The sequence below is a fragment of the Ostrea edulis genome, chromosome 6, assembly GCF_947568905.1.
Source record: "Ostrea edulis chromosome 6, xbOstEdul1.1, whole genome shotgun sequence".
In the NCBI taxonomy this organism is placed as follows: Eukaryota; Metazoa; Mollusca; class Bivalvia; order Ostreida; family Ostreidae; genus Ostrea; species Ostrea edulis.
Window position 1 is genome coordinate 30,864,296 of NC_079169.1, and position 11,175 is coordinate 30,875,470.

Sequence of the window (11,175 nt, forward strand, 5' to 3'; positions counted from 1 at the left end):
AACATACCTGCAACCTAGATTTCAATCCTATTCATTGCAATTTAAAAATGTTATAGACCAATACTTAAATTTAGACGTCAAAAATTACAATGCACGCACATTCACGGGCACGCGATTTTGATAATGGAAAATTTGTTGACACCATTTCATAGACATTCATATCATAGATCTTCAGGGTAAATTTGAATTCATTTGAGTTTTTAATTCAATAGTTATAACCATTTTAGTACCCGAAAAATGAAAGAAAAGATATGCACGTGCATACACGAGCACGTGAGCATGACTCAGCATCAATGTTGATGTCATTCAATAGACATTTGATAGATATACCTACAGTATAAATTTCATATTGTTTCCATCATTTATAAGAAAGTTATGGCGATTTGAAAATCGTCCAATCACAATTTAGCACACGTGCATGCACGTGCCGGATGGTAATTATGACTATAAACTTTTGTTAAGAATATCAAGATACATACACAATACAAGTTTGAAAAGATTTTGACAAAAAACAAAAAAGTTATGGTCATTGAAAGAATTGAACCTTCAAAAGACAATACACGTGCGTGCGCATGCGCGTTTGCAATTTTTATTACATCGATCTGTAGATATTTGGCATGTCTACCTATCCTGTAAATATCATTAAATTTCCTTAATAGGCATGAATGTTATAAACGGTTTTGTATTATCCAATCAAATTGAAGCACACGTGCATGCGCGTGCAGAATTGAAATTTTGACGATGCCAAACAGTTAAGGGTCCCAAGTTATACCTACGATATAAATAGCAAACGATTTCATTGAAAAATAAAAAAGTTAGACTGATTCCAAAGTTTGTAAACAAAAAATCCAATGCACGTGCATGCACATGCATGCATTTTCAGACAAAATGACATTCGTTCCGCACATCTACATATGCTATACTATCATCCTAAAAAGGTTTCATATTGATCCCTTGAGTAGTTTCTGAGAACACTCGTGGACAAAAAAGTCCCAAGAAGAAAGAAAGAATAATAATAATAACTAGACACGATCTCGTTGCGAGCAACGAGTAGGTCTTCCGTCCGATTTGTTGATGCACTCGGAGTTAAAAAAAAAAAAAAAAGACAAATGAGTCCCAATTTAGTTTCCGACTTTAAGACACTTTAGATATAATCAATTTTTCATATCATAAGCTTCTGAAGCAAAGTTGCGGTGAAATTCGTTTGAAATTCGACTCTCCAGGCGAGCCATAAGGCCCGCGGGCCTATTTCTTGATGTCATTTGTTAGCCCTCTATAGACTCAACAACTTTAGTTCTATATGTCTTTACAAAATATTTACCTGTAAAAAGTTATTGAGATCGACCGATATCGACAAAAAATCGACTCTACAGGCGAGCCATTAGGACCATAGGTCTATTTCTTGATATCAATCGATAGATCTCGATAAACTGAACAACTTTTGTTCAATATGTCCTTACAAAATATTTACCAGTTACAAGTTTTTGAAATCGACTGATATCGACAAAAATCGACTCTACAGGCGAGCCATGAGGCCCACAGACCCATTTTTTGATATTGATCGATAGGTTATGACACATTGAACAACTTTTGTTCAATAATGCTTTTCAATAAATATGTCGTTTTAAAGATATGAGGCGTCAAATATTTACGATTTTGGCCCTTAAAATCTCTAATTACGTAACATATGACCTACTTTTTGATTTGATAAGATCAAGCTCGTTGAGATGAACATTTCCGCTTCTACAACTTATTATAAAATATTAATAGTTTCTGAGATATTCTCAAAAACATTTGGACCCTTCTGAACCCCTAATTTAAAGGGCCAGCCCGTTTTGCTTGATATCGTAAGAAAGGCCTTGTCATTTTAAACATTTTTTGCTCAACAAGTATTTAGAAATTCTTTACCGTTCTCGAGTTATCTCTACAAGAAATATTTAGGGGCCAAACTGTAGCTCCCTAACGGGGCCACATAGGGAAAAAACGAAATGTACATATTGTTTAGATTATCATTCTGAACAACTTTTGTTCAATGATGCTTTTCAAAATATTTGTCGTTTTCAAGATATGAGGCGTCAATTATTTATGATTTTGGCCCTTAAAATCCCTTATTACGTAACATATGACCTACTTTTTGATTTGATAAGAACAAGCTCGTTTAGATGAACATTTCCGCTTCAATGACTTATTACAAAATATTAATAGTTTCTGAGATATTCTCATAAACCTTTGGACCCTTCTGAGCCCCTAATTTAAAGGGTCAGCCCCTTTTGCTTGATATCGTAAGAAAGGTCATGACATTTCAAACATTTTTTGTTCAACAAGTATTTAGAAATTCTTTACCGTTCTCGAGTTATTTCTAGAAGTAATTTTTAGGGGCCAAACTGTAGCTCCCTAACGGGGCCACATAGGGAAAAAACGAAATATGCATATTGTTCAGATCATCATTCTGAACAACTTTTGTTCTTTATTGCTTTTCAAAATATTTGTCGTTTTCGAGATACAAGGGGTAAAAATTTTATGGTTTTGGCCCTTAAAATCCCTTATTACGTAACATATGACCTAAATTTTTATATGAATAGATTTGGATTGTTGAGATGAACATTTTTTGTTCTTTGACTTATACCAAAATATTAACGATTTTTGAGATATTTGATCTAGACTTTGAGCCCTTCTAGATCCCTAATTTAAGGGGCTAGCCCCTAAATCTTGATATTTTCGAAAAGATCTCGTAAATGTGCACAACTTTTGTTCTACATGTCTTAACAAAATATTTGCAAGAAAAAAGATATTGGAGATGAAAGGTCAAAAATCGCCGAAATCGGCGAAAAATTTTGGCATCCATTTTTTCAGGTCCAGGCCAGCCTTTAGGCAAATCGCCTCCGGTAAAATTGAATCCCCCACAAATCTTCTAAAATGTTTACTCTATCTTGTGTAGAAATCTCAAGACTCTAGCTTCAAAACTAACGGAGGAGATGTGTGGACAACAAGGCCCTTCAAAAAGTCACTAAAAGAGAAATAACTCCTGACCGGAAGTGACGTCAAGCACGAAATTTTGCAAGCAAAGTCTCGTCACCAAAAGACATCTTTCCTGAAAATTTCGTGAAAATCGATCGAGAAATGGCTGAGAAAAACGCGTGTACTACCAAGGAAAATAATAATAATAATAATGAAGAAGAAGAACGCGAACAATAATAGTAAGGTCTTCCGCAGGAGACGGAAGACCTTAATGAAGAAGAAGAACGCGAACAATAATAGTAAGGTCTTCCGCAGGAGACGGAAGACCTTAATAATAAGAAACAGCGTAAAACCAATATGTTCCCAAACTTTGTTTGGGGAACATAATTACCAGCGATCAAATCATCCTGGCCACCCAGTCCATCCAGGTCTGTTCTAGGCAGAGGCTCAAAGTCAACATTGTCACTTTCTGAAAATAGAAAGTCAATATGTTCAAGAATTGTTTTGTAATGAAATTCACATTTATATTGTAAAAATGTGTTTTAGAGGCTGCAATGCACAGTGTCACCTGTGCTTTGATCTAGATGACAGGATGCTCCATAATTGTTTTGTTATCATCAATTCTACGTCTGGGTTATTTGTTGCAAAAAATAATACAAAAGAGACTTGTATTTTGTAAATATTCTGTATTCTTATTTTTTAAACTCTGGGTTTACATAAGCTGAAAATTTCTACCAGATATTTAGTTTATTTATATCATACAACAGGACTTTCTGCAGATGGAAATTTTTCAATATGGGTCTTAAAAGGTAGTCTTTCAATTTCTGCATTTTTAATTTTTACAGTTGAATGCAAATGTGGTGTAAAGCTATGGAAGGCAACTGATCACCAATCAGAATTACACTTCTGTTATAACTATATAAAATCTACCCAATTCTAATTACATCATCTGGCCAGTGTCACTCTACAAACTGCTCACTAAGGAATAGTAACACTTTCTTCTGCATGGCTTGTTTACAACCTTACACATCTGTGCAGTATGGCCGGCTCAGATGATTTCTTCCTTGGGTTTTACCAAAGTTGACTTATCCCATTCAATGCAGATGTATATGTTGTTTTTTAATTCACACAGGTAATTTGCCTGCACTATTATTGCAGTTGTACTCTGTATAAGCAGAACACGATTTCCCTCTGTTCAAGATCTGAATTTCATGCAATCTGTGCATCTTTTGGACAGTCCATGAGAGCTTTAATTTGGTGATTTATTAAATACCATAATGAACTCAAGTGAGGTCCAAAAAATTTAAATATCTGTGATCATAACCATATCTGTAAATGAATTACACATGCAACCAGGTATATAATGACTAAGGCTTTCAGGTTACAGAATCAGCACATCTAAGGGTTTATCTGACTTATTATTATTGGAAATATTTACGATGCTAATTTTTACGAATTTATCCCGACCACAAAATTCTGCAAGAAATTGGAAAATGGAAAAAAAAAAACCTGTTATATGGTATTGCTAAGCGATGTAAATCATGACGAGGCTTTTTACTCTTGCAAACAAATCTCACCGAAGCGGAAAATTACAATTCTATATCTTCTGCACCTGTACCTTGTCTCGATCCACTGCTTTTGCTATCCTGACTCGTTATGAAGGAACTCTTTGTCTTCCTCATCTCCCTGGATTCCCCAAAATCCTCAGAGGCTGAAACTGGGCAGAAATGGAGAAATTAAAGATTCTGGGGAAACTATCGCAGCAAGAAGTTCGCATTCCAATATCAATTTTAGTAAGTATTTCTGTTTTGTACAAAGGAACAACTGAACACCATAGATAATATGAGATATAATTAACACATTTACAGATTAATTTGAAAATCTGGATTACCTTTGAACCCATAATCATCAGAGCTAACACAGCAACTGTGTATATTTTTTAGAATTTTCATACCCTTATATTTTTTTGTATCACTGTAACTGGATCATGACTCTGTGTACAGACATATTGTCATCACTAGACCATGACTCTGTGTACAGACATTGTCATCACTAGATCATGACTCTGTGTACAGACATATTGTCATCACTGGACCATGACTCTGTCTACAGACATATTGTCATCACTGGACCATGACTCTGTGTACAGACATATTGTCATCACTGGACCATGACTCTGTCTACAGACATATTGTCATCACTAGACCATGACTCTGTGTACAGACATATTGTCATCACTAGACCATGACTCTGTCTACAGACATATTGTCATCACTAGACCATGACTAAGTCTACAGACATATTGTCATAACTGGATCATGACTCTGTGTACAGACATATTGTCATCACTGGACCATGACTCTGTGTACAGACATATTGTCATCACTAGACCATGACTCTGTCTACAGACATATTGTCATCACTAGACCATGACTAAGTCTACAGACATATTGTCATAACTGGATCATGACTCTGTCTACAGACATATTGTCATCACTGGACCATGACTCTGTGTACAGACATATTGTCATCACTGGACCATGACTCTGTGTACAGACATATTGTCATCACTAGACCATGACTCTGTGTACAGACATATTGTCATCACTAGACCATGACTCTGTCTACAGACATATTGTCATCACTAGACCATGACTAAGTCTACAGACATATTGTCATAACTGGATCATGACTTACATTCCTCTAAGGAAGCATCTGTCTGGATGGATTTGAACCACTCCGGCTCTGTACTCTGTTCTGTGGATTCAACATCTGTCATTTCAGTCTTTGGTGGATCAACTGGGGAAGCCTGGTAAAGATGAATCAAACCATTTCTAATCAACCCAGCTTCTTAAATTTTGTGACAACGCCCCCTTTCCCTGCTGTTAACTTCACATAAAGAGAAAACATACCTCTGAAGGCTTGTACAGTGTGAAGTCATCATGGAAGACCTTGGGTTGTCCAGCAATGGTTTCCAGAAATCCAGCATCTAAAAGGGCTTGTCCTATTGCTACAGCCTGCAGTCTGGAAAAAACAATAATAATAGACAGTCAGAGAGACACACCACGAGGTTTCTATTTCATGTAGAGGTCCCATTCTTATATTTCATGTAGAGGTTCCATTCTTATATTTCATGTAGAGGTCCCATTCTTATATTTCATGTAGAGGTTCCATTCTTATATTTCATATAGAGGTTCCATTCTTATATTTCATGTAAAGGTTCCATTCTTATGTTTCATGTAGAGGTTCCATTCTTATATTTCATGTAGAGGTTCCATTCTTATATTTCATATAAAGGTCACATTCTTATATTTCATATAGAGGTTCCATTCTTATATTTCATATAGAGGTTCCATTCTTATATCTGTTACAAAGTCTGTCAGAGGAACATGAGAGATTCTATTCTTATACTAAATCTATATACTTGACTTGTTTTTACCTCTGAGCGACTTTGTCCGTCTTCAGAAGCCAGTCCACCACACGATTTCCACTGATACAGTTTTTGTATGTACTAAGTTTGACACGATGACTCTGCATCTCTACTCCAGACAGGGGGTCCAGGAGCTTCCTCCAGAGCTCTCTCAACTGAGCCGAATCCTAAAACATGAACAAATGCTGGGATGTTTGTTGATAGGCAATCAATTAAGTCAGTGTAAAAATATCTTTGTGTCACAGAGGCTGTATAATGTTCATCATTAACATTCTGATGGTGTAAATTGAGTCATTCCTAGCAAAAAAGATTCTTATCTTATCCAACAATGTTTTAAAACATCATAATGATAAAACACGACATCAATTTTTGTGTGTGCATATTTGTAAAGAAAGACGTCATGATTACCAATCACCAATTAGTTGAAATCTTTGAATGAATGTAATATATTAACGGCAATCAATATTACTCTAATATTTTGAGGGATAGTGCTCTATATTTAATACTTTAACACTAAATTACTTTTAAAAGGGCCCTCTTTGCTCGGAACAGCCCAAATGATGTTTAGATGTTTATGTGAATATCCATCAGGCACTAGTCAAATTAAGCTACACATGTACCATTAGCTGAAATAATGTAGCACTCTCTGGGGAGGGCTACATTATTGCAGCTTATGTATCGTACTATTTAGGAAGGACTTCATTGGATCATAACAAATTTTACCAGGCAGATCTATCTGTATGATATCTATCATACCGACTATCACAAACACAGTATGAAGATTCTAAACTAAACACTAAACCATTCCACGATCCTCTGCTCAAATTAATATATATAAGTTTGTTTCTTAATGATTTTATTATTCATACCACAAGGATTTTTGGATCAATGGCATCAATATGTTCCGGACAAAAATCTGCCACAGAATCCTGACTGGTGATGCTGCGATTCATCAGACCCCTATCAAACAAAACACAACAAAATCAGCATGTTTACATCATATTCTCCACACAAAATATAGCTATATGAACACACAGACAGCAAGACTGACAAAGTGTGATTCTTTATTAGAAGAGAATATAAAATACAATTCTTCAATATGCAGGTTGTCTTCAAAGTCTGTGGACAAGTGCCATTTAATGAAACTCTGACATCATACCCTTAAAAATATATAACATGATTGGAACTATTCTAAAATGACCAGTAAAAATATTTTTAAAAATTGAGGAAAGAAATGCATTGATTTATATCCGATATTGTCATATTGGACCTGGCAAGACATAGCGGCACAAAAATATTCCAGCACTTTCGTAGTTTTATCAGAGAAGAGTACTTGTAATCAAATAAAATTGTTATAGATATGCCTAATTTCACAAAGGTTAAAAAAATTCATATAGGGTAAAATGGAGCAATTAAAAATGCAAAACATTCATAGAAATATTCAGTGTAAACACTCATAAAACAAGTTTAATAGTGTTTTAATGCAAATTATTTTGTATTTAGACTGGCTTACAATTTGAAATTGCCTACTTTTAAATAAGCATAAACAGTCACAAACTACTCGGGTATTCCTCCATGATCATTTGGTCAGGTAATATATGGAATGCTTTGAGGGTTACAATGCTAAACAATATATTAAAACCGAAAGAGAACAACGCTCTCCTCTTCTGTTATTTGCTGCCTTTAAATCAAACAGTCACAAACATTTCCTTTACCAGCTCTGCTAATGCATGACCACTAAAACTCAGTTTGAAAACAGTTACATCAGAATTAATGGCTGCAAATAACAAATACAAAGATAACAAATGGGACGAGAGATATTCCTAAAGGAGGAAAACTACACCAGAAAAATTTCATATGGATGAAAAGTGGCGGATATGTACAACAATATCTTGACTTTGAAAACTTTCAAAAATACTTTATTCAGTTAAAAATGCAGTTTTAGTAGAAAGCAATCTGGAAAAAAAAAATTGAAAACCCCTACTGGACTTGAACCTGTGGTTCAGCAGTTCAACAGTTGACATATTAACCTACTGAGCTTCTCAGCTAGGCGATGAATTTTTAAATGAATAGACAAATATTGCTGATATTTATATTGTTATCCATGTTTTAAAGGAAGTCAGCCATTATGACATCACTGATTTCTATTCATTTATAGGATTTTCAAGTTATATCTCAGACAATGGTGAACATTCTACTTACTTAAACAAAATACACCCAGTAATCTTCTTTAAGACTTGTCAGTTAGTTCAAAAGGTATGAGCAGAGTCCAACAGTCCTACAGACAACCCACATAGTTCAAGTGTAATCTTAGATTTTAGAATAATCTCCCTTTGGTTCCTTAGGTCTGAGTACTTACCTAGATGAGCCGAAATCTGTGGATAACCTCCCTTTGGTGCCCCAGATCTGATGTGAGGATTGTTCTAGTTCTGTAGAGTTGCCCAGGTCATCACTGTCTACATGCATGTTTCCCGTGGGCTCGGTCTGTAAGGCACTCAGGGCCACCTTGCCACAGTATGTGCACACCCTGATGCCGCCTACAATACCACAATACTTATATACTCCAGACCTACAGATTGTACAATACCACAATACTTATATACTCCAGACCTACAGATTGTACAATACTTACAATAAGTATTGTGGCATTGTACAATCTGTATATACTCTCGGGTAGCATATACTGTATATACTTATATACTCCAGACCTACAGATTGTACAATACCACAATACTTATATACTCCAGACCTACAGATTGTACAATACCACAATACTTATATACTCCAGACCTACAGATTGTACAATACCACATTACTTATATACTCCAGACCTACAGATTGTACAATACCACAATACTTATATACTCCAGACCTACAGATTGTACAATACCACAATACTTATATACTCCAGACCTACAGATTGTACAATACTACATTACTTATATACTCCAGACCTACAGATTGTACAATACCACAATACTTATATACTCCAAACCTACAGATTGTACAATACCACAATACTTATATACTCCAGACCTACAGATTGTAGAATAACACATTACTTATATACTCCAGACCTACAGATTGTACAATACCATATTACTTATATACTCTAGACCTACAGATTGTACAATACCACAATACTTATATACTCCAGACCTACAGATTGTAGAATAACACATTACTTATATACTCCAGACCTACAGATTGTACAATACCATATTACTTATATACTCTAGACCTACAGATTGTACAATACCACAATACTTATATACTCCAGACCTACAGATTGTATAATACCTTGCATTTGACAATATATAAATAATGCATGTAGTTGAGGGTAACATTGAAAATTTTCACCATGAGAAACTGGCTGCACCTCGGTTTACAATGGTTTTCTTGGAGAGAAAATTTTCAACGTTACCCTCAACAACATACACTACTTGCTTTATTATACTGAATGTCCTACATTTATTAGATGTATACAAAAAAGTAAAACACTGAGGTCTGAGGCAGTTAAACAAGCACTAACAGAACAGAAAGCTTTCTATTGTGATGTCATAACAGAATGACATAAAAACATAACATCAAGTGTAAACATTTTATCACGTATTTCATAAAGCAAAAAAGCAAAATTTAAAAAAAATAGTATGCAAATATCGACAAGCAAAATGTGAAATTGCATTAAAATGTGAATATCTGTCTTCTCCTTTGCTATTTACAACCGTCAACGTTGATTGACAGTCAAAAACATCTGTTTTACTGTCTATCATGTGGTCTAGTAATCTACAGGGAAATGTAAGCGCACAATTTGTGTGCATGTCCAAATTTTCATACAAACACCTGTTGTTAAGTATTGATACCCATTGCTACATTTGAGATATTAAAACATCGAGCAACAATTATGTTTTTTTGAATGATTCTTGACAAATCAGATTGATTACATTAAATCAAAGTATGATAACACCATTTGCTAAATTCTTGTTATTAGATCACTATTCACCAATCATAAATGACCCTTACATGTAAATTACAGCAACACTCAAGCAAACCAAAGATCTTACAGGTAAACATTAAATCTGCATGAGACGTGTTTTACCTTTATACCCAATGATGACACATTTTACCTTTATACCCAATGATGACACATTTTACCTTTATGCCCAATGATGACACATTTTACCTTTATACCCAATGATGACACATTTTACCTTTATGCCCAATGATGACACATTTTACCTTTATACCCAATGATGACATATTTTACCTTTATACCCAATGATGACATATTTTACCTTTATACAAATGACAACATGTTGTACCTTTATACCCAATGATGCGTCCTGGTAATTCCTGGTTACAGCATTTACTACAGAAGATCTGACCACACACCCGGCAGTGATGGCGGCGCCTGAAGGTGGTGAAACGGTCACCACAATCATAACACTCCCTGGAACTGCTGTCAGGCATCCAGTACTGCTTAAAGTCACTGTCCTTGTAGGTCTGAGGTGTCTACAAACAACACAGCTTAATGTCACTGACCTTATAGACATCAGGTGTCTACAAACAACACAGCTTAATGTCACAGTCCTTACAGACATCAGGTGTCTACAAACAACACAGCTTAATGTCACAGTCCTTATAGACATCAGGTGTCTACAAACAACACAGCTTAATGTCACAGTCCTTATAGACCTCAGGTGTCTACAAACAACACAGCTTAATGTCACAGTCCTTACAGACCTCAGGTGTCTACAAACAACACAGCTTAATGTCACAGTCCTTAT

General features: G+C 35.2%; 1 protein-coding gene across 9 annotated transcripts in view; it reads right to left on the bottom strand.

Annotated features, from left to right (window-relative positions):
* Nucleotides 1–11,175, bottom strand: part of LOC125645422 (1-phosphatidylinositol 3-phosphate 5-kinase-like) — a 70,245-nt gene that overhangs the window by 47,823 nt on the left and 11,247 nt on the right. For 8 of the 9 annotated variants that reach the window (XM_056142392.1, XM_056142401.1, XM_056142396.1 and 5 more), the window contains 8 exons: nt 10,711–10,900; nt 8,748–8,925; nt 7,258–7,348; nt 6,398–6,555; nt 5,871–5,982; nt 5,656–5,767; nt 4,577–4,675; nt 3,350–3,427 (listed from right to left, as the gene is read on the bottom strand). In XM_056142392.1, coding sequence (XP_055998367.1) covers nt 3,350–3,427; nt 4,577–4,675; nt 5,656–5,767; nt 5,871–5,982; nt 6,398–6,555; nt 7,258–7,348; nt 8,748–8,925; nt 10,711–10,900 — 1,018 coding nt within the window. Of the gene's footprint in view, nt 1–3,349; nt 3,428–4,576; nt 4,676–5,655; nt 5,768–5,870; nt 5,983–6,397; nt 6,556–7,257; nt 7,349–8,747; nt 8,926–10,487; nt 10,499–10,710; nt 10,901–11,175 lie in introns of those variants that run through there. The other variant, XM_056142402.1, reaches the window with a different exon arrangement.